This window comes from Alligator mississippiensis, chromosome 5 (genome assembly GCF_030867095.1).
Source record: "Alligator mississippiensis isolate rAllMis1 chromosome 5, rAllMis1, whole genome shotgun sequence".
NCBI lineage: Eukaryota > Metazoa > Chordata > Crocodylia > Alligatoridae > Alligator > Alligator mississippiensis.
Window position 1 is genome coordinate 3,243,366 of NC_081828.1, and position 21,128 is coordinate 3,264,493.

General features: G+C 59.8%; 1 protein-coding gene across 1 annotated transcript in view; it reads right to left on the minus strand.

Annotated features, from left to right (window-relative positions):
- Positions 1 to 21,128, minus strand: part of PIK3R3 (phosphoinositide-3-kinase regulatory subunit 3) — a 134,694-nt gene that overhangs the window by 75,097 nt on the left and 38,469 nt on the right. Inside the window, exon 7 of the mRNA XM_059727775.1 lies at positions 20,859 to 20,944. Coding sequence (XP_059583758.1) covers positions 20,859 to 20,944 — 86 coding nt within the window. The remainder of the gene's footprint in view (positions 1 to 20,858; positions 20,945 to 21,128) is intronic.

The window sequence follows — 21,128 nt, forward strand, 5'->3', positions numbered from 1 at the left end:
TGGACGCCAGGCACAGGCTGCGGAGGAGCAGGTGTCACATAGAACAGCCGCTTGTTTTCATCAGACTTCCCCTCCTGCCACACTTTCATCTCTGGGCATTTGCAGCCCCCTACCCAGAAAACAATGTGCCATCCCTTATGGCGCAGTAGCCCTCCCCCGAAACGGCTCCCTGCTCCATTCAAAGGCATTCCAGCCCAAAGGCTTGGGGAACCCTAGAGCAGTGGTTCTCAACCCTTTTAGCCCTTAGACCCCCCTTATTAGACTCCGGACCCCACTCGGAAAGTGCCAACTTGTTGGTTTCACTAGTTTTTTGACTACAGAAAAAACACTAGAGCAATTCTTCTGTTGCAAAGAAGTCCAGAAAGACCATGGCATATCAGAATGGTTTGGACACTCTGGATTCCTATCTGAAACCCCTGGGTTTGTCCTGTCTGCACACCTACCAGTGCTGGCATTGTGTAGCACCCCTGAAAGGACCTCAAGGAACTCCTGGTTGAGAATCACTGCCCCAGAGCAAACACGACCCCAACTTTGATTCTTCTGCAGGCCACACTAATGCATTAACATGGGCTCAGGTGGAGGTGTTCACTCCAGGCCCCTCAGGCCCATCCCCAGACCCACGTGGCCAGGCACAGAAGGGACTAGATGGCTGTGGACTGTTTTAAAGATCCCTTTGCACTTGAGGCCTGGCTCATTTGGACCTCACTGCCATCTCTGGCCAGGACTACTCCAAGATCCTTGAACAGACCTACAGCAAGACAACCTCTTTCCCCAAACTCAGTCTTGGAGCCCTGGAGGAGCAGCCTAAATGCAGGGGGAGCATCAGATGAACCACAGCCATTAACCACAACCATCAACCATAACCACAGCCATAGCTATCGATCATAACCCCAACCATCGATCATAACCACAACCATCAACCACAACCACAGCTATCAACCATAACCTTCAACCATAACCATAACCAAAGCCATCAACCATAACCACAACCACAGCCATCAACTATAACCATAACCATCAACCACAACCACAGCCATCAACCATAACCATAACCACCAACCACAACCACAGCTATCAACGATAACCTTTAACCATAACCACAACCAAAGCCATCAGCCATAACCATCAACCATAACCACAACCACAGCCATCAACTATAACCATAACCATCAACCACAACCACAGCTATCAACCATAACCTTCAACCATAACCACAACCACAGCCATCAACCATAACCACAACCATAACCACAACCACAACCATCGACCATAACCATCAACCATAACCACAACCACAGCCATCAACCATAACCACAACCATCAACCACAACCATAACCACAATCATCAACCATAACCACAACCATCTGACATTGCAAAGCCAGGCCCGGGAAGACATGTTGGCAGACAGGCTGTCCAAACACAGCCCGTTTCCTAAGCTAGGCCTGGCCTGCAGGCGGTTTGGGTAGGAACGCCGACCCAGGAGGCCTGCAGAAGACAGAGGCCAGAGCGAGAAAGGCAGGATGCTCAGAAGAGGTGTCTGAAGGGGGGATTTGAAAGAGGAGACCTTTGAAGTGAAATGCTTGACACCAGACCTAAGCTAGTATCTGGTGATGCTTTGTTTCCTTGAACACGTGCAAGCCTGTGGGGTGATGCACGTCAGACCTCCCACCGGTTGGATTGGGCTGGGCTGGGCTGTGCACAACAGCTACAGTTTTCTCTGCAACTAATTCGTGCATTTGAGGTCCATTTCTTCAGCCTGAGGAAACCATTGGCTGCCCTGGTATCTGACAGCAGGTCTGTTGGAGCCCATGGTGGGTCTCTAACAGCCTCCCAGGCACCACCCTGACACACGCTACCATGATGCTATTCACCCCAACACTCCTGGGGGCACACGCAAAGGTTTAGCAATGCAACCTTAACGAGCAGAGGTAGGTGGACCCTAGGGAACACCAGATTGCGCCTTCCCCTGAGCCAAGCAGATTTATAGCACCTTCTCCAGCAAACGCTCAGCTCCTCCGACGTGCCCAGCCTGCACACGGGATCAGAAACGCCAGGCAAAGAGCAGGGATTTAAGGAAGGTTTCACTGTCGGCAGGGGACGTTTCCATCCCACCCACTAAGTCAAGGAACCGTGGCCGCATGCCTTGACGCAGCCCTAGCCCAGGCCTCCCACGAACATGGGCCAAAGTGGCTGAAGCCAATGGAAAAGCTCCTGGGCACCTGGATGCACCCTGGCGTGGGCCTGGCTGATGTTTTGCAGGGGGAGCGCATGACCTGGACCCCCAGTGCTCCTGCCCCCTCTGACACCAGCAGAGAGTCACCGACTCTGGAGCACAAGGAGCTCACACGGGTCACTCCAGGCTACTGTGGGCTTATTCTGTGGCCCCCAAACCATGCAACAGACCAGGGACTCTGGGCTGCACCTCCATGCAAAGCGGTCCCGGGCCAGCCTTGATTCCCTGCATGGTCAGAGTCCGGGAAGACGGCAGCTCCTGGCATGCCACGCTTCACCAGGAGCTGCCGGTCTGGCTCAGAAAAGACTATAGCATGATGGCACCTGTCATCCCAGTGGGATGAGTCCTGCAGATTCAACACATCTCGCAAGTCTGGTGAGCGTGGCTGCACCCTGGCCACCCGTGGCTTGTAGTGCTGGTGCTATAGAGGGGTCCCCCTGCAAGGCGTTTCTCTGCAGCGGGCTGCTACATGACACCCCTCCTGTGAAAATGGCCTGCAAGCCCCTGCCATGGCCTGCTGAAGGCCAAAGAGAGGAACAGGAGGACATTTGGAGCTAGTATGTCCCATGGTCCTGGCAGCAGAGAGGCCCCGATCCTGCTCGGAGCAGGAAGGTGAATGGATCGCAGCAACCACAGCTAGGCCGATGTGAGATATGGAGCGAATGTGCTGCGGGGGACAGTGCGGCACATGCACGTCTTGGACAATGTACTTCCATCCTGGTCTCGTGCTAGCCTGTCTGGACAGTGGCTGTGATGAGTCCTTGCCTGCCTGTGCCTGTGATGTGGGAGCCCAACCCTGTTGGACGCATGCCCCTGCATGCCATCTCTAACTGCAGCTGATCCCACCGCACCATGCCACAGCGCCCAACCGGCTCCGGGGCATCTAAGTGGCTTAATATAAATGCCCAAGGCTGGACCGTTCCTTTGCAGTGTAATCCAGTCCAGTGCGCCCCATTTCCCCTCGGCTTCGCTGCTACCCGGGGACCTCGCTGGCCATCGGCCCCTTCTCCAACACCTGTCCGGTCCCTGCTGGGTTTGGCCAGGCCTCTGGGTGTTACAGCCCTATAGATAATTCAAGCGAAGTCTCTGTCAGGCTTTACTCGGTCTTTTAGCTGACCCAGGTGCATCTCTGGAAGTAGGGAGAGCTTGTATCAACACATTTCTTTGCATATAACATGCCTCTGAATTAGAGACACCCCTTGTTTTGAAGAAAAGATGATTTTTCCTTGATAACATAACAGCATAGCAGTGGCCAGGAGGCCCAGCAAGCTCCCGGTGCCCCTATGGAGCACATGCAGTCTTATTTTGGCTTTCCCCTGGCAGAGGAATTGTGCAGAAACCACAATTGCCATATTTCCCCACCCATAACTTGCAACCCAATTTCCAGGAGCCGACTTCTGGAAATGTTGTACGCGAAAAAATACAATATTTTACTCTTAAGAATATGTAGCTCCCTGGTGCTTGGCATTTGCATCCCCAACTGTTCTGCTAAGCAAGCAGAGATGGGCCTGGCCCATGGGCTTGGATCCAGCTATCTTGGCAGTGGGGCCAATAGACCCCTATCAGATGTCCACACCGCTAAAACAGGCTGACCCCAAGCTCGGGCTGTGAGCACTCCCAGCTACGGTCCCTGTACCATCCTCAGGTCTAGCTCTGCTGAGGCTGGGAGAGCTACGGGCCCCTTGGATAGGTGAGTCCTGACCCCAGAGACCCCCTGGACGAAGCACCGGGACATACTCCTTTCCCTCAAGTGCTCCTGACCGCACTCTTCCCTTAGATGCAAGGACAAATGACCATGCTCGGGGTTGTCGGGGACTTCAGGCCAAACAGGCTTCCACCCAAAGGTTAAGCCCTGCCGTGTTAATGAGCCCAAAGTCCTTAAACAGCCTCCTGATCCCTCCTGATCTTCCCTCTCCTGAGCCCAGCTCGCAATCCTATTTGGCAGTGGGGATCGGAGCGGGTAACGGAGCAGCCGCTGGGTTAGGAGGCTCCCTGAGTCCGCTCCATCCGGACGCATCAGGACACGGGTTCATCGCATCACGATGACATTACCCCATCAGCGGGCAGCCCCTGACTGGATTATTAATCCACTACCTCTTTAATCTCCCCGCTCTTCAGTGAGTGTCTGCTAGGACTTTGCAGCTGCCGGTCTCCATGACCCCTCAGGCATGAGGGGAACCATGTCCCGAGGGGCCTGGACATCCCCTTCCAGAGTGCCCTGGTCCAGGTGACGGTGCGTCTGTGCTGCTGTAATAGCTGGCTCTGGTTTTGTGCTATTTCCATTCTGGATTTGCCTCCTATTGGTATCCCAGGGCATGGAGCTGCCTTGCTGCGCCTCTGGCTCTTCTTGTGCCCCTCCATTTCCTCCGACATGACACGCGGCAGGCGGGCGAAGAGCGAGCAGCATGCGAGTGAGGTCTGCCTATGTCATGCCACGGCTGCAGCTGAGCTTTAGCCAGGCCCCGATCCTGTGAGGGCCCTGGGGAGAGCACAGGACCCTTGGCAGGACCAGAGTCGGGGCATGGCGGGGCACTTGAGAGGCACGGGCTGGTGTGAGCAGGGATGTGTAGCTGCTACGGCACTAGGATTTGAACGTCAGAGCAGTTCACTCCCTGGGTGTTCTCAGTCTTCGCTGCAGCACATGTGCATGCACGTGGTGTGTGTGCATATGTGCTTATAAACACGCACACACATTTATACATATTTTTGAGTCATGCCAAGGCCGCCACTCATCCTGAAGACTGTGCACGGTGCTTTTCTAGCTGGCTGGGTTGACAAGCACCCATCAAAAGACATTTCCAATCACTCTCCAGTGCTGGAGCTGGAAATTTAGGGTCAAGTCTTTGAGCCGCATGTTCCTCAGGGCAGGGAATGACCCTGACATGTTTGTACAGCACTGTGCCGGGTCCTCCCAGTGCTGCACGGCTGCACCAGTGCAGACGGCGGAGTCCAAGTCCAGCCTGACCCTCCATTTCCTCTTCCCAAACCGGGAGATAATCAGTGCTGGCTGGGCCCCGTTCATCTGTGTCTGCGAGCTGCTTAGCGGGACAAGGACTGAGCTTGCAGCCACCAAAAGCAGCCACGAAACTGCAGGACTGGAGGGGTCCAAACCCAAACCCTGGGAGCCGGACCCAGCCGCACCACTTGGAGCCCCGGGGTGCAGCCAGATGTGGGATCCATGCCCTGCAATGTCTGGCACAGCTGATATCCCGCGGGGGAGAGGGGAGCAGCAGCACCAGCCTGCACAGACTTGCTTTGCTCAGTGTCTCCCACGCGTCTGCATTGCTATACAAGTGCCCGGTGCAGGGGACGTGTCCTCACGGGCTGCCCGGTCCATGCCAAGTGCCCACGGGCTGCTAGATGCAAGCCCTGAGTCCTGTCTCTCCACACACACCCCCCCCTTGCAGCCCTGTCCAAACTTTCAAAACAAGGCCTGGATTTTGCAACCACTTCTCCAGCGTGATGGAGGGCCAGACAACAGCCCGGGGCCAAAATCCCAGCTGGTGTGAATCACCAGAGCTCTGCCGGTGCAAACGGAGCTGCCCTGATTGGTGTCAGCTGGGAGCTGGCTGGTGTGCCCCAGCTGTGGGCCCAGCACCCACGATGGATTTGGCCCTCTGGCTTCAGCGCAGTTGTGTCTGTTTGAGTCCAGGAGGAATCTGGTCCTTGTTGCCCAAGCAGCCCCCAGCCTCCTCCAGCCTGCGCTCTCAGTCCAAGTTTGGCAGCTTGGATTTGGGCTCTGGCTGCTGTGGCTGGGGGGCACAGACCCGAGGGGGGGGGAGGGGGTAACGAACAGGCCCTTAACGAGCCCCAGGTTTGCATGAGGGGCGCTGATCCCACGTGCTCCATTCCTCTGACTCCTGCTGTCCTCAGCGGGCACATCCAGGGCTCCCACGCCCGACGCTGGCACTACCCTGCTCCGCTCCACCCTCCTGGCCTTCCTGGCTGCGCTTCCCCAGAAAGAAGCTGGAGCAGCTCGTTCTGTGCTGCCGTGAGATTTCCCCTGCCCTGGAAGGAAGGACACGGGCTCCTGACTCTGCATTTGTTTGCCCTGGGTACGGGCCAGCCAGCTCGGTTATCCTCATTCGGCCTGTGGATGCCCGTCATGCCCCACATTGGCCCAAGCAACACTGGATCCCAGAGTCACCCAGAGAAGCAGATGCCTTCCCTAGGGAGGACTCAGCCGCGGTGAGGAAGGGGGCATATTCCCCGCCATCCCCTGCTCAGCCTTGCTCTTGCTTGAATCGACAACCGCCGGGGCTCCGGTTACCTCCGAGGCGAGGAGGGACCTTGGCTTTTCCCCGGCTGGAGGAGCTGGCCCGCCAGGCCGTGTGCCTTGAGTCACGCGGCAATGATGCTGGCTGCAGGGCTGGGAGCCAGGCAGCAGCTATTTATAGCAGAGGAAGTTTGGGCCTTGGAGGCTGGTGACTCACGGGGCTGCTGCCCCCGAGCCAGTCCGACTAACGGCGGTGCAAAGCCATTTCCGGACTTGCTTGTCCGCCATGGGAAGGGCACCGCGTCTCTGCACCGTGAAGGCACCGGGCGGCAGGAAGGTCCCTGCCAGGCGTCTCCTGGGCTGGCGTGGGAAGGCAGGGGGGACTCGGCACGGACGCATTCGCCGCGTGCAGGTGTCAGGGTAGAGTCAGAGGATCCCAGAGCCGCGGGGCTGGAAAGGAGCTGCAGGGTCGCATCCAGTCTGAGCCCTGCCTGGGGCAGCATCGGCCCTGTCCAAACCAGCCCAGACACGTCCACTGTCCAGCCTCGGAGCAAAACGACCGTCAGTCCTGACAGCCCCAGGCCTTGCACCCCAATCTGCTGCCGGGACAGCTGGGGGACCCGGAGGTGGTGTTCAGCCAGAGCCCTTTGATGGCAGGAAAGCTCTGCCATGGGGCACTAAATGCCCCATAGACAGTCCCCGAAGCCACGGACACGGGCTGTGTCGGCCACGGACACGTCCCCTGAGAAGTGCCCCGATCCTCTTCTCTTTGCCTGTGGCCAGACATGGTCCAGCTCAAGGGGCTGCTACAGCATCAGCAAGGCAGGCACCAGCATTGTCATGAGAACACACACGTGTGTCACCTGTGCTTGTGCGGCTCCATGCAACCATGGGCATGAGGGCCTTGTGCGAGGGGGCCTGATCTACCGGCAAGGACAACCCCATCGGGGGCAGATGCTGGGGTTCCCACGAAGAAGGGACATAGGACACATGCACACCCGTGCTCACTGGTGTATCACACAAGCATGCCCTCCCTTGCACGCTGTTCCATGCACCCCCACCTCTCTTGCACGCGTCCCCGCAGGCCATGCTCAGATGTTGCTCCCCTGCCCTGGCTCATGGGGACACAGGTCCTTGCACATGCAACTGCACCCCCTGCCGTGCCCCTTGCACGCACTTGCTCTGGGCTGCTTCCCCTGCTCACATGTGCCAGGAGGCTCTGCTCAGGGGATGGGAACGCTGCCTGCAGCTCCAGGCTGCGTGAATACAAGTGGAGGATGTGAGATGCTCTCTGGCTGACAGGGGCTCTGGGTCCTGGGGCTTCCTCCAGATGCACCCGGGGCAGCCGGGTACCCAGGCAGCGCAACTGGTTGCCCCAGGTTTACACCCAGGGCTGGGAGACGGGGCAGGGCAGGGAGACGGCACTGTGCTGAGCTGCGTGCTACGCACAGAGGAACAATATATAGCTTTCTTCCCCCGCAGAGCCTGGCCCCAGCAGCAGAAACCTCCCCGGCGATGCTATTGTGCCTGAACACACACAATGCTCCGGCCTTATCACCCCTTATCTGCTCCGGCCACTCGGCACCGGAGGAAGCGGGCTGGGAGCCGGCCCCAGTGCATTTCCGCCTGTCTTCCCGATACAGCAACAGGGCTCCGCAGGGGGAGCTCGGAGGGGGTTTCAGCCCTGCTGGGACTGCTGTTTCCAGGGGATGGTTATCTGGGAGAGAGCAAGGCATGGGCAGTGCAAGCTGGGCCTCGAGAGAAGGGGCTCGGGGGCAAACGGAGCAGCTGCAAAGCTGGCGCCTGCCTTGGGAGCACGCCCGTGTGCTGGGGACCGGGCTCATACCACCCCCGGCAGTCCCTGGAGAAGGGGCTCCGACGGGCCCACAGGGAGCCTGGCTATCACTGCGGCACGTCCGTCCGTGGGACCATTGCAGAGACATCTCCAGCTGAGATGGAGGCCCCGCTGTGCCAGGCAAACCCAGAGACTGCCCCTGCCCCCAGGAGCTGCCCATCTGAACAGACGGGCTGCTGCCGCAGATGGGGAAACCGAGGCATGGAGGGATGACACACCTTTGGCCGACATCCCAAGGCCACGATCGCCCAGGTCTGCTGGACCAGCCTGCCCCACTGCCACCCATGATGCTCTGTGGGTCAGGATCCAGCTCTCCCCCAGCTCAGCCTGACCAGGGTTTCCTCTGCCGTTATCCAGGGAGGGAGGTGGGGGCGCGGCGTCCTTCTTGGGGGAGCAGAGAGATGCCTGAGCCCACCATTATTTAAGCTCCATCGGGGTTTTTCCTGACACGGCTCTGTGGCGTCACGATCCACAATTAACAGTAAGCAGGATACAATTAGCTCCGTCAGCAGCACCCCTGGGGTCGCCCCGCTGGCATCGTGCTCCACAGCCCCCGTTGCTGCCGGGAAGCGGGCCATTTCACTGCCGTCTCCTGTGCCCGCGAGGGGCAGACACGGCACCCGGAGCCACCGGTGCCCTCCCCAGCTCAGCACAGGGCGGTGTGTCCGGAGCAGGGCACTGGGCCCAGCAAGGGGATCAGGTCAGAAAGACTTTTAAAGTGTCCGTAAATCTCGCTCGTGCAAACAGTCACGGAAGGACACGGGGTGATGGGGTGATGGCATTTCCTCCTGGCTGGCCGGTCCCCTCACCACCAGGCCACGAGAGCTGCCAGTTTCAGGCTGTCTGGGATGCCCCAGTCCGATGGGAGATGTGCTTCGGAGAGGACGTGAGGGGGGAAGGCCGAGGGGTACAGCCCGTTCTGCCTCCCTGCAGCCCCCTGGCTCCCCCCAAGCGGCTTCCTGCTGGCCTCTTGTGCAGGCAGCCATTGGACCGGGTGCGAATCTCCAGCCCAAACTGGTGCCACAGCCCCCAGGCACTCAGGGTCGGCTCTGCTGTGCTTCGTGGGGTGGCTAGGGGTCTTCTGCTTGTGCTCCACAATGGTATAAGCAGCCAAGGGGGTGCAGACGGGTCACCAATAAGTATGGGCATTAATTATATGCATCCTGGCACTGATAGACCCTCTCCGGCATTGATCGGCTGAAGGAAGCATGTGGATGTGAGCGCTCAGACAGCATCCAAGCTTTAGCCTGGGAGAGCCTCGGCCTGGGAGGAGGCTGCAGGGGAGAAACGGCTGGAGAAGAGCAGAAGCGCACGGCGCTCGGAGCAGGGCCAGTCCTTGTGCCTCGGAGCCGATGGTTGCAGAAGGGCAGCTCTCGGCTGGGGCGGGACACGGCTTCTAACTCCCCCAGGGAGAAACCGCGCAGCCTAAAGGTAGCCGGCATCCCGCCAGCTGGACCGTGCTGTGCTCAGCCCGGCGGCGAGGGGCAGGGGCTGGAGGTGTGCCCCTTGCCCTGCACCGTGCGGGGCCAGACCTGGCTGAGACGGGACGCTAGCTCGTGCCACTTCATGCCCTCCGCGCTGGTGCGGGGGCAGCAGCGCTGGTGCCAGGCCAGCCTGTCGCAGCTCCCGGCGGACTGGAGTCCGGCCTCGCCGGGTGATAAGATGTGCTCCTGCTTCTAGCCGGCGGCGTATCCCCTTTCTCTATCGGGCAGCCGGCAGCCAGGCTGGCGGGCCCCGGGGAGGGTCTCGTTTCAGCAGCAAGCGAAGCGGCGCGCGGCCTGGAGAGGCCTCCGAAGAGGACGGCTCGGGGGACAAGCCGGCGGGGGAGACGGTCCCCGTTTCAGGAGGCTCCGAGGAAGATCAGACCCCGTTCAACAGAAGCGTTAGGGGACTCCTGTGCTGTCTGCCTGATGCGACGTGAACCCGAAACCTGTGGGATCCGCCGGGGACCTGCCGATTCGCTCTGCCTTCAAACCCTCTCCTCTGGGCTCTGGCTCCTTCCCCGGCTCCCGGCCCGGCCCATCCCCGCAGGCTTTGGGCTCTGCGAGAAACCCCCTTGGAAATGGCTCCCATGCCCATCGTGACCCCTTAGGATGCGTGTCCCCGGCGCTGATCAGCGTTTACTGTATTTTTTCGCATACCACGCGCCCCCCAGACACACACCTTGCTTTGGGAAGGCAGAATGAAGAAAAAGAAAAAGACTTTTCCTTTGAATCAAACTGGATTCATGTTCCCTATTGAAGGCAGAGGCAAGGATTTCTTAAGGGGATCTCTGTTACTTGACCCACTACATAGCTGGGATAGAGTCAGATCAGCTTTCAAATGCAAGGCATCCATTGTCGCCCTAAGAAATCCTTGCCGCTGGCATCATTCCTGGACCGTCGTGTCTGCAACATCACCCTGGCACCCCCTATTTAAGACACGCTGCAATTCTCAGTTGCTAATTTTGGGGGAAAGGTGCGTGGGGTATATGGGTCAGTACGGTAATTGCTCCTGCTGTGACCAGGGGCAAACCCATTGGCTCTACCAAGGGAGAGCAATTCAAGTCCAGCCGGTGGGATCCCCAGCAAGCTCCAGGGGAACCCCCCTCCAGGATGCATCCTCCACCAGTGACAGGCTCCACCAATGAAATGACAGGCAGCTGATTTAAAGAGACAGCGTCAGTTTAGTGCTCAGAGCGAAGCCCTTGGAAAGCAGAAAGCTCATGCTAGGGAAGGTCTCTGCAAGTTATTTTTAGGTCCCAGGCAGCTTGATTTCACTTCCGCCTCCCCCCTGGGAAGCCAGAATCCGGGGCAGGAAGCCAAAAGAGCAAGGAAGGGCAATGGGCATCTCCTACAGACGAGGGATGCTCACATCGTGCGCCCAAAAAGCGTAACACAAGGGCTGTCCCGCTTCCAGGCTGTGCCGCCTTCACGCGGGAAACAACCGCAGCCAGGGCTGGGACGGGACCCTCCACCCGACCGGCCTGCTTTCCCAGCACGGCCAGGCATCAGACACCAGGTCAGCAGGGAGAAAGCACCAGACTGCAAAAATAACCCCTCACTTGCTTTCTAAATGCATCTCTCTTCCAGACTTTGAGCTTCGTGCAGCCCCGTTTCTAAGCACATCCCTCACCAGAGGCTGCCAACACTGATAGCCTCTGGGTTTCACAAGACTCCGGGAGCTGGTGATTGAAAGAAAACCGAAACCACGTTCAGCCTGGGCCAACACGGGCGGCAGATGTCGATGGGGATGTGTCTTCCACCTCCCCGCTTAACGCTGCAGGGAGTTTCAGCTGTCGGTGCTTTCTCTCCCTCCTGCTTTCCCCTGGGCACAGCGAGTGGCTCCAGCCCTTCCCCCCAGGGCCATGGAGCGGCTGGAAAATGTTATCCCGGACACATCTGGCTCTGCAGGATGGGGCCCTGCTCTCGGCCTCCCCCCGCCTGCTTCGCCGGGGAGCTGAGCTTTGCTGCATCATGAGCAAAAAAAAAAAAAAGAAAAGAAAAAAAGAGGCTTCTGCAGCCTGGGGAGAAAAAGCCTGTGCACAGATAATAAAGCAAAGGGGAGTCAATTAACGGGCCTATAAATAGCGCCTGGCGAGGGAAGGGAGATGATGTCATGCCGGCTCGGAGGAGCCGCGATGTCAGTCGATGCCGCGCTGGCCCAAGGGGGGGTTGGATGGATCGGAGGCGGCCGTGTCTCATCCGGGGACACCCCAAAGGGTGCTGGGGTCCCCGGTGAGCCGGGAAGTCCTGACCCAGGGGGTGGCTAAAGGCCCGAGGCAGTGAGGTGCAAAGTAACTGGCAGGGGGGAAGATGGGGAAAGCCGGGGTGGGGGGCACTCAGAGGGTGGCATGGATCTGTGTGCAAAGGGCCCGGCCTGGCTCTGCCCCCCGCCCCCCACATTCATGCCCCAGCCCCCCCTGCACCTACCCCGGGCGGGCACAGGGACCCCAGCCCCAGTCTTCCCCAGACCCGTCCTTTCCAGCCCCTAACAACTATGAAACTACGAAATCCTGTGGTCCAGTCGTTCCCTGCCCGATCCCCCTTGCCCCTCCCCTAGGGCGCACGTGTGCCACGTCAGCCTACAGAGCCCTGCCAACCCTCTCAGGTGATAAGCCCTGTGAAGTGGGGCGCGGGGTCTTCTGGGGGTCTCTGGGAAAGCCTGCCTTCTCTATAGGGTGGGGGGGGGGGGCAGCTTCCAATAAGGCAGCCTGGCCTTCCGGGGTGGGATGGGGGGGCACAGGCTTACAGTGCCAGCAGGGAGGACGCTGAGGTCTCGCTGCAGGGGTTACTCCTTAGCTGTTCCTGCTGCATCGTCTCCTGCTGCACGAGGCCCGGTTGGGGAGAGGTGGGCACACTAGAAGGGAGGGACAGGCTGCAATCGGACCTGGACAGGATACAGGGGTGGGCGGATGAGAATAGGATGGGATTCAGCACTGACCAGTGCAAGGTGCTGCACCTGGGGGGGAAGAGCCAGCAGCAGACCTACAGACTGGGGAACTCCCTTCTCGTCAGTGCAGAGGCAGAACAGGATCTTGGAGTCATTATAGACCCCAAGATGAACATGGGCCGACAGTGCGGGGACGCGGTCAGGAAGGCCAACCGCACCTTGTCGTGCATCCACAGATACATCTCAAGCAGGTCCAAGGAGGTGATCCTCCCCCTCTATGCGACACTGGTCAGGCCGCAGTTGGAGTACTGCATCCAGTCCTGGGCGCTGCACGTCAGGAGGGATGTGGACAGCATGGAGAGGGGCCAGAGGAGGCCACCCGCATGATCAGGGGCAGCAGGGCAGGCCCTATGAGGAGAGGCGACGGGACCTGAACCTGTTCAGCCTCCCCAAGAGAAGGCTGAGAGGGGACCTGGTGGCCATCTGCAAACTGGCCAAGGGGGACCAGCAGGCATTGGGGGAGTCCCTGTTCCCCGAGCACTACTGGGAGTAACAAGGAATAATGGCCATAAGTTGATGGAGAGTAGATTCAGGCTAGATATCAGGAGGCGCTACTTCACTGTCAGGGTGGCTAGGATCTGGAGCCAACTTCCCAGAGAAGTGGTGCTGGCTCCTACCCTGGGGGGCTTTAAGAGGAGGCTGGATGAACACCTTGCCGGGGTCGTTTGATTCCAGCATCCTTTCCTGCCATGGCAGGGGGTTGGACTTGATGATCTGCTCAGGTCCCTTCCGACCTGACCAACTCTGAAACTATGGAAGAAGCGCGCACATGCATACACACACACGTGCATGCACACACTGGGGAACAGCACTCACACATGCATGCACACACACAGACATGCGCGCACACACGCTGTAGTACCAGTGCTCACACACACACATGACATACACATACACACACACACACACATGCGCACACAGACACGCACAAATATACACACACAAGCAGAGGCAACAGAGCAGTCACACACACATGCACACATGCTGAGGCAACAGAGTGCTCACACATGCACACGCATGATATGCATGTGCACACACAGGCATGCACATGCACACGTGCAAAGACGTGCATACACACATGTGCGCACGCATTCACGCATATGCTCACATGTGTGGACACACACGCACAGAGTCTGGAGAGCTTCAGGGCGGGGTCCGAGTCGGCAGCCCACTGTTCCCAGGGCCAAGCTGGGGGACCCTGGTCCAGTCTGGTGGGCAGCAGGAGTTGGCTCCCCCCGCTGCTGGAGGAGCCCTGCTTCACAGGGGACGTGGCCTCCATGAAGGTGGGATCAGGGCCTGGCAGCCTCCCCTTGCCCAGACCCGCGTGATACTGCCCAGGAGAGCCGCTTCACCAGGGCTGGCCCTCCCTGGCCTGCTCGTGGCCCAGCTCAGCCCAGCCAGGGGATGCCGACGAGGGGATCCGGAGACACGCAGCCCCTATCGCATGGCAAACCCTCTGGGGAGTCTGGGCATCGGGGCATCCTGCTCAGATACGAGCAATGGGGTCCCCGGGGCTGTCAGGCACTGCCCCTGCTCTGCCACTGACTGACCAGGCAGCCACGGTCCACTCCCTTAGCCTCCGTGCGGCACCAGGACTGCGGGAGCAGATGTCTCCCTGCAGCCAGCCACAACCACCCCTTTACCAAGGAGGGGACGCACCAGGCCATCTGTCCCAGCAAGGTGCTTCCCCTCCCATGCTCCTGCCCCTGCAGCTCACTTCCAAGTCGGATCACGCGTGTCAGGTGCCAGGGAGCCATGGGCTGCCCATGACTAGGGGGCTGCATGACAGCCGCCGTGCACCCGGCTGGGATGTGGCCTGATCGCGGCCTTGCTCCCGGCCTGGGGATGCTCAGGTCCCTCCGACACGACCCTGGGGGGCTCTGCCTCCATGGGGCAGAGGGATTCACCCCTCCTGTTCCCAATCGCCAGGCCTGTGCCCACGTGTGCTAGGGCTGTCAGGCTGGCCCCGTGACTTGGGGGAGATTTCAGGACTTTGGCAGACAAAGCAAGCCTTGGTGTTTCGGGGTGCGACCCCGGGAGCAGCAAGCAGCTCACGGGGAGATGGGCTAGCTGGAGGCACGGATGGAGGAAGCTGCTGGAGGTATGTGGCAGCAATGGGCATTTCCTTGCTGAATGCACCTGCAAAGCCAGCCAGGGTCACCCCAGGACTATGCCCGTGTGGGCTTTGATGCCCTTAACCCTAATGCCAGGCTGAAATTTTCCCTCCAGACTTGGTCTTGACAGAAATGAAGGGCTTGTGGGGGGTGAAAAAGTGACTGCAGAAAACATGTGTTTGCCTGGAAAGCATTCCTTTTTCACTGGAAACCCCGGTGCCCGGAAAGCGAGGTGGTTTTGGCCACAAAGTGAAAGAGCTGAGACGCGGCCTGAGCAGGGAGCCAGGCCCGGGGAGGTGAACGGGAGCCCGACGCTGGCCTCCGAGGGAGGCACCGCGGTGGCTTGTCCAAGCTCACATACTTCTGCACTGGAGTCATGGCCAGGATAGGAAATTTAAGGGGAATTTAGGCAAAAAATAACGTTCTCTTCAGGCCCTCGCTGTTTTTCACACAAAGCAGCACCCCCTGCCCTTTGCAAACGGCTTGGAGAAGCACGCACGGGTTTTACAGAGCAAAAAGGCTGCTTTCTTGTCCTCGTTCTCCTGCCGCGACGAGGGGGCCGTGGACTACGTAGAAAGGCGTGATGATGGGGCAGGGCTTTCGAAACATCACCGCCGGCGGTTGGATCCCAGCCGGAGCAACGCTGGGAGCAAAGCAGGGAGCTGTCGCCCCGAGGGTATTAGCAATGATGCCCCAAACCGCAGGCGCTCGCCCGAGGTCTGTCCAGGCCGGAGTCAGGGTGAGGTCACTCGCCGGCTGTAAACTCTTGACTGCTATTTATATGGGATTTGCACTTCGCCCGCCGGTTATGGCTGGGTATTTATATCTACTCCCCACCTATGATTATAAGCCACAGCTTCCCCCATGCACACGCGTGTGTGCATGCGTGTGTGGTGGGAGCCGGGGAGGCGGGCGACTGATCCAGGAAGCTACGGCTCCTTCTAGGAAGCTAATAATAATTCCTCGCCCTCTGCAAACATTGAATTAAGCCTCCCAACACCGTCCCGTGATGACAGAGGAGCCATAATGCCTTCATTGTTCAGAGATAAACAGGTTACGAAGGAGTCACGCGCACTGAGTCAGTCGAAGGAACTGGGAACTGGACCCCAGCGTCCTGGCTCCCGCCGTGGCGCGCTCAGACCACATCCCCACCCCGATCGGGGCCTGCCGCTTTGAAGCCAGGATGCCCGGCCCTCTGCCTCCACCCCGCCACAGTCCCCATCCCATGGGGGGTCATCCACAGGATCTCGCTGGGCTGAAGAGGGATGGAGGGAGGCCAGGAAGGGCACCGGAGAGACACAGGGTGGGCCTCGTCTCCTCCATCCTCAGCCCCTCGCAGCTCCAGGGCATCCCAGTGCTCGGCCTCTCTGACACTGGCCCCATCCCAGGCTCACACCAGCTGCCTCTGTCTTCTAGACCCAGGGCCCTGCCACCCTGGGAGGCTGGCGGGACCCTGCCGGGCGGCGGGAGCAGAAGGACCCCTGCTTGCAGCTCTTCCCCGCGACGCTTGCTCCCTTCCCCGGCTCTGCCTGGTGGGCTGTGCTCGAGCCCTGGTTTTCCCGGGCCTCGGTGGCCTGGTCCGTGAAGCCCACGCATCACGGGTGCTGCTTTCTTTATGTCTGCACTGTGCTGGGACATGGGAGGGAGCTCCAGGAAGGCAAAGAAATGCTCAAAGTGGAATTGCAATGCAGAGAATCAGGTACAGGGAAAGGCGGCCCAGGGGTCAGGGGCTCCAGACCCCTGGTTTCAATTCCCTGCCCTGCTCTACAAGGCTGCCTGGGGAGCCTTTGCTCTCAGTGCCTCGGTTTCCCCCTCTGCACAGGGCCACGGCAGAGCTGGGGCGTACCTCCGGGCGCAGCAGCAGGAGGCTCCAGGCTGGAGCGGCAGACGCACGGAGCAGGACCGGGGGCAAGGAGCTTCCCAGAAAGACCTGCTTTCTCTGCAGAGCTGGAAGGAGAAAGAAATGAGCCTGGTCCCTGCCGCATAGACGTTACTCATAGACATTATGGCTGGAAGCCTTGGACGAGCAGAGCCTCTGTGAGCTGCTCCTCCCTGCCCTTCTGCCCTGCGCGGAGATGCTGGGAGCCTCGGAGATCCCCGGCGCCTGCAGCTGGACGCGCTGCCGGGGTGGGCCAGGCCTGACGTGTGCCAGCGTACAGCCCGGAGCAGCTCCCCCCAAGCATGGCAACTTGCATGGCACAGCTGGCTGCAGCTGCTGGGCCGGACTGACAACACGGCATCACCCAACCCAAGCGCCCCTCCTCGCCTCTGCCCTGCGGCCAGAGCTCGCACCCGGGAGATGCGTTGCGGGTCAGGGAGTGCCAGAGGCAAGGCAGGCCCTGTGGATAACCCGGCAGCGACTGTGTGATGCGCATGTGTGGGTGTCTGGTTTTTTGTGTGTGTATGGAGTGTGCATTTGCAGGACCGCATGCATGAGTGTGCATGGGGGGTGACGGCCACGCCGCACCTCTTCCAGCTGTGAGGAGAGAGGACGACAGCGGGGATGGCAAAACCCCACTTTGGGAGGAGGGGGGCGTCCTGGACTTGCTATCAAGGAAAGACAAGGAGCGGCGCGGGGAACGCGGTGCGGTGCAGACGCCCGGGGAAGAATGCAGCTGCCCAGAGCCAAGGCTCCCTGCCGCATTCTTCGCATTCCCCCCGGCTCGCCGCTGCCCGTCCAGGGCTGCAAAACATGCACGGCAGGTCAGGGAGCCAAGGCCCCGTCCGAGCCCCGCACGCTAGCAGAAGAGGCTGCCCCCAGCAGCACTACGAGGCGCCAGGCTACTCTCAGGGGGCTCCAGGATATTGCAAGACCGCGAGGGAAAAGCTGACATGGCAGCAGAGATGCTGGCGTGCAGGGCAGCGCCTGGGGACCACTGCCTGGCACACCTGGGGAAATGGGGGGTCTTGTCTGAACCAAGCCCCTGGTCTCTAGCATAAGCATATTGCCCACGGCGGGGATGCAGGCCTGCCAGCTCAGGCTTCATGCTGGCACCCAGGTGAGGTGTTGGCTGCAAAGCAAGTCACCCCGTTTGCTGCAAAACAAGATCCTCTGCCCCTTTTCCTCCTGTCTCAGGCTTCTTGCGCATGTCCTTTCTTCCCAGTTAATCCCAGAACGGTGCTGGGATTTGCACGACGATCAGGCTGGGATCACACTCAGCACTGTGCATGCACCCAGAGTGGCTATGGGCTGCCGTGGCCCAAGGAGGTCACAAGCGCAGTCAGTGCCAATGAAGGGATGAAGCAAACGGAGAGGGGGGAAGATAACGAGGACAGTAGCCGAGGGGCTGTTCGCCAGACCTGTGGAGTGACGCTTGGCCTGAGTCACGTGGTAATGATCCAGAGCGGGTCCCTGGAAGTGCTGGGAAAGCAGGAAAGCAAAGCAGGGTGAGTCAGGTCACGGCTGTATTATGTTGGCAATTAAAGTGTGGCAAAGTTTGGGGGTGGACGACGATTTAGGAATGAGACCATGGTCGGGTACATGCTGGCAAACACCGCACCGCCCACAGACATGAGAGACTGAGCCTGCAGCATCGTTCAGGACTGAGCAGTGCCCTGTCTCGTAGCGGCACACACTCCTATTGCCGCGGGGCTGGAAGGGAGCTCCAGACATCACGTCCAGGCCAACCCCTGCCTGGGGCAGGATCAGCCCTGTCCAAACCAGCCCAGACAACCCCATCACCCAACCTCTTAGCAAGCCGCTGTCAGCCTGACACAGCACCAGAGGTTGCACCTGAACCTGCCGCAGGGAAGGCAGGGGCACCGCGGCGGCCAGTGCCCTGCGGCTGCAAAGGTTGTTAATGCACATCGAGAGATCCCAGGCAGAGGCCGTGCCCCCGCCACAGAGGAAGGCAAAACCCCCCAGTCTGGACCAATCTGACCAGTGGGGAAAAGTGACCACAAATATGGCATTGGGCTGACCCTGCGCAGAGGTGCAAGACCCTCTAGCCAGCTTTATGTCCCAGCAGGAGCATTGGCACAGCCCAGTACAAATCCCTGGCCTGAGCTGCAGCCGGCACCCAGCGCCTCTGAGAAAGGTGCCCACCCCACGACACATGAAGCAGCAAGGGGGACAGGGGCAGAAACCCCCCACCCCATGCGGCAACAAGCAAACATCCCTTCGGCTCTACTCACAGCCCCGTTCTCCCCCGTCCTTCGGTCTCCAATTGTCAAAGCATCATCTTGCCCTTGCAACTCTCCCCAGCTGCAAGAATGTGCTGCCCTAATTTTCCTTGAGACCATAACGCCACGCATACGTGCAGGGCTCTGCTCGGCCTTCAAACTCAGCATGCTAAACTCATTGCGGGGACTGGTAAACGAAGTAGACAGGGAAGGAGCGCAAGCTGCGTGGAAACCTCTGGGCACTGGTGGTGTTTTCTAGGCCTTTAAAAATAATCACCTCTTCTTAAAACGCATTTTGAGCCAAAGGTCATGCACACGATGTGCCAGTTCGGGACACGACGATGCTTGCGGCCCCTGTATGAATCCAGCCCCAAAGGAACGGCATGTTCTGCTGCTTCCCTCTGCTTGCGTGTTGGTTTGCAGCGCACAAGCCCACCCCAGCCTCCCGACAGATTTATCGCGAGGTGCGAACAAGCGGCATGTTAACATCAGAACTGGGAAGAGGAGCCAGAGCTGGCAGTTTCTCTCCATCCCACTCAAAGAGCTCAACCGAGTCAGGAGCAGACGCCGGAAAAATCCTGACCCAAGTCTCAGCACGCTGGGAAGCAGAGGGTGACCCGAAATAAAGACAGCCAGATTGAAAAGCAACCCCCTGCATGCACTTCTCCACTGCAAGTGCATGTTTGGTTTTCACGTCTAGTTCGACAGGCGTAGCTCCGTTAACTCGGTTGCAAACAGGCAGGACCAGGCACAGGTACAAGGAGCAGTCCTTGCTGCGGGAAGCCCTGGGGAGAGCAGACTCCACGGGGGGAAGCCCTGTCCCCACTTCCCCTACACGAGCCATCGCTCCCACGAGGAGGGAGGTTCAACAGAGCAGCGTTAGGATTGTGGGGGTTGCACCCCAGAGCAGCCAAGCCCGTAGGCAGAGGCTGAGTCCTCAGCACCACCAGGCAGTGGGTCGGATGCCAGCCTGGTCCCTCCCATGGGGACACAAATGAGGAGTCAGGCAACCGGGGGGAATCTATGGGATTCCCCTGACAGGGGGACTACAAACCCCTGCGGGACTCGTCCCAGCAGCATCCCTCGTGTGCATGCTCCTCGGACCTCCTGCCGCATCTCAGTCCCTGCCCCTGCCCTGCTGGGCTCTGATCTACCATCCGCGTGGGCCACGACACCACCTCGTCCCTTGACATGACACCTTGCAACGGGTACCTGGGGTGCCGCCAGCCTGCCTCCGGGACCGCGCTACGGCCCAGTCGATCCTGACAACCGGCACCTGCGAAACAACCGCTCGGTGCAACTGGGGGACACGGTCAAGCCGACCACCGTGACCTTGAGCCAGGTGGCAGAGGCAAGGCCAGAACCAGGACCCAACGGCGCTGAAAGCAGAGGAAGCAAACCACCTGTGGCTGGAAAATACAGCTGGGAGCGTGACCAGCGTCCTCCTCCCGCCCCGCACAGGCTGGCCCCATCCCGACGCCACCAGCACCAGGCACATCCCTCGGCTATTCCCTGCAGAGCAATTAAAGCCGGGTGGCTGCTGGAGCCCGGCTGAGCCATGCTGCCAATCAAGCACTAATGACCCTGCGCAGAGGAGGCAGGAGGGGAGACAGCCTTGGATCTCCCGTCTCTGCCCCGGGCGGCACCACCACGCTGCAGATTGCCAGAGGAATGTCTTGATCTCAGTGAAAAGCAGGGATTGTCGACGCCTTCCCTCGCTGATACTGCCAACCCGGGTGCAGCCCGGCAGGAAAACCTAGCTCCTCCGGCGTGCCGAGAGAGCGGACCAGCGATGCAACCAGCACCAATGTCCAGGCTGGGAGGCCTGAGCTGGGGAGATCCTGTGCCCTGTCCACCCGCCTGACCCACGGAAACCCCTTCCCTACCTGGTGCCACGTCCCTCTCGGCTGTGCCTCCAGCCAGGACGAGCGCCTCGATGATCTTCGCGTGGTGCTCCGGGTTCACCTCCGTGCTGGGGAGAGAAGGGCGGAAGGTGAAGGGGGCGCTGGGAGGAGCGACGAGCAATGGGTTTGTGTGCGTGTGCCCAGCATCTGCCCTGGTCCCTCTGGGAACAAGCCTGGTGCCAGAGAGGACTGCAGCCACGCATCAGAGCCTCAATGGGCTGGAACGTCGCATCGGAGTCAGCCTCATCGACT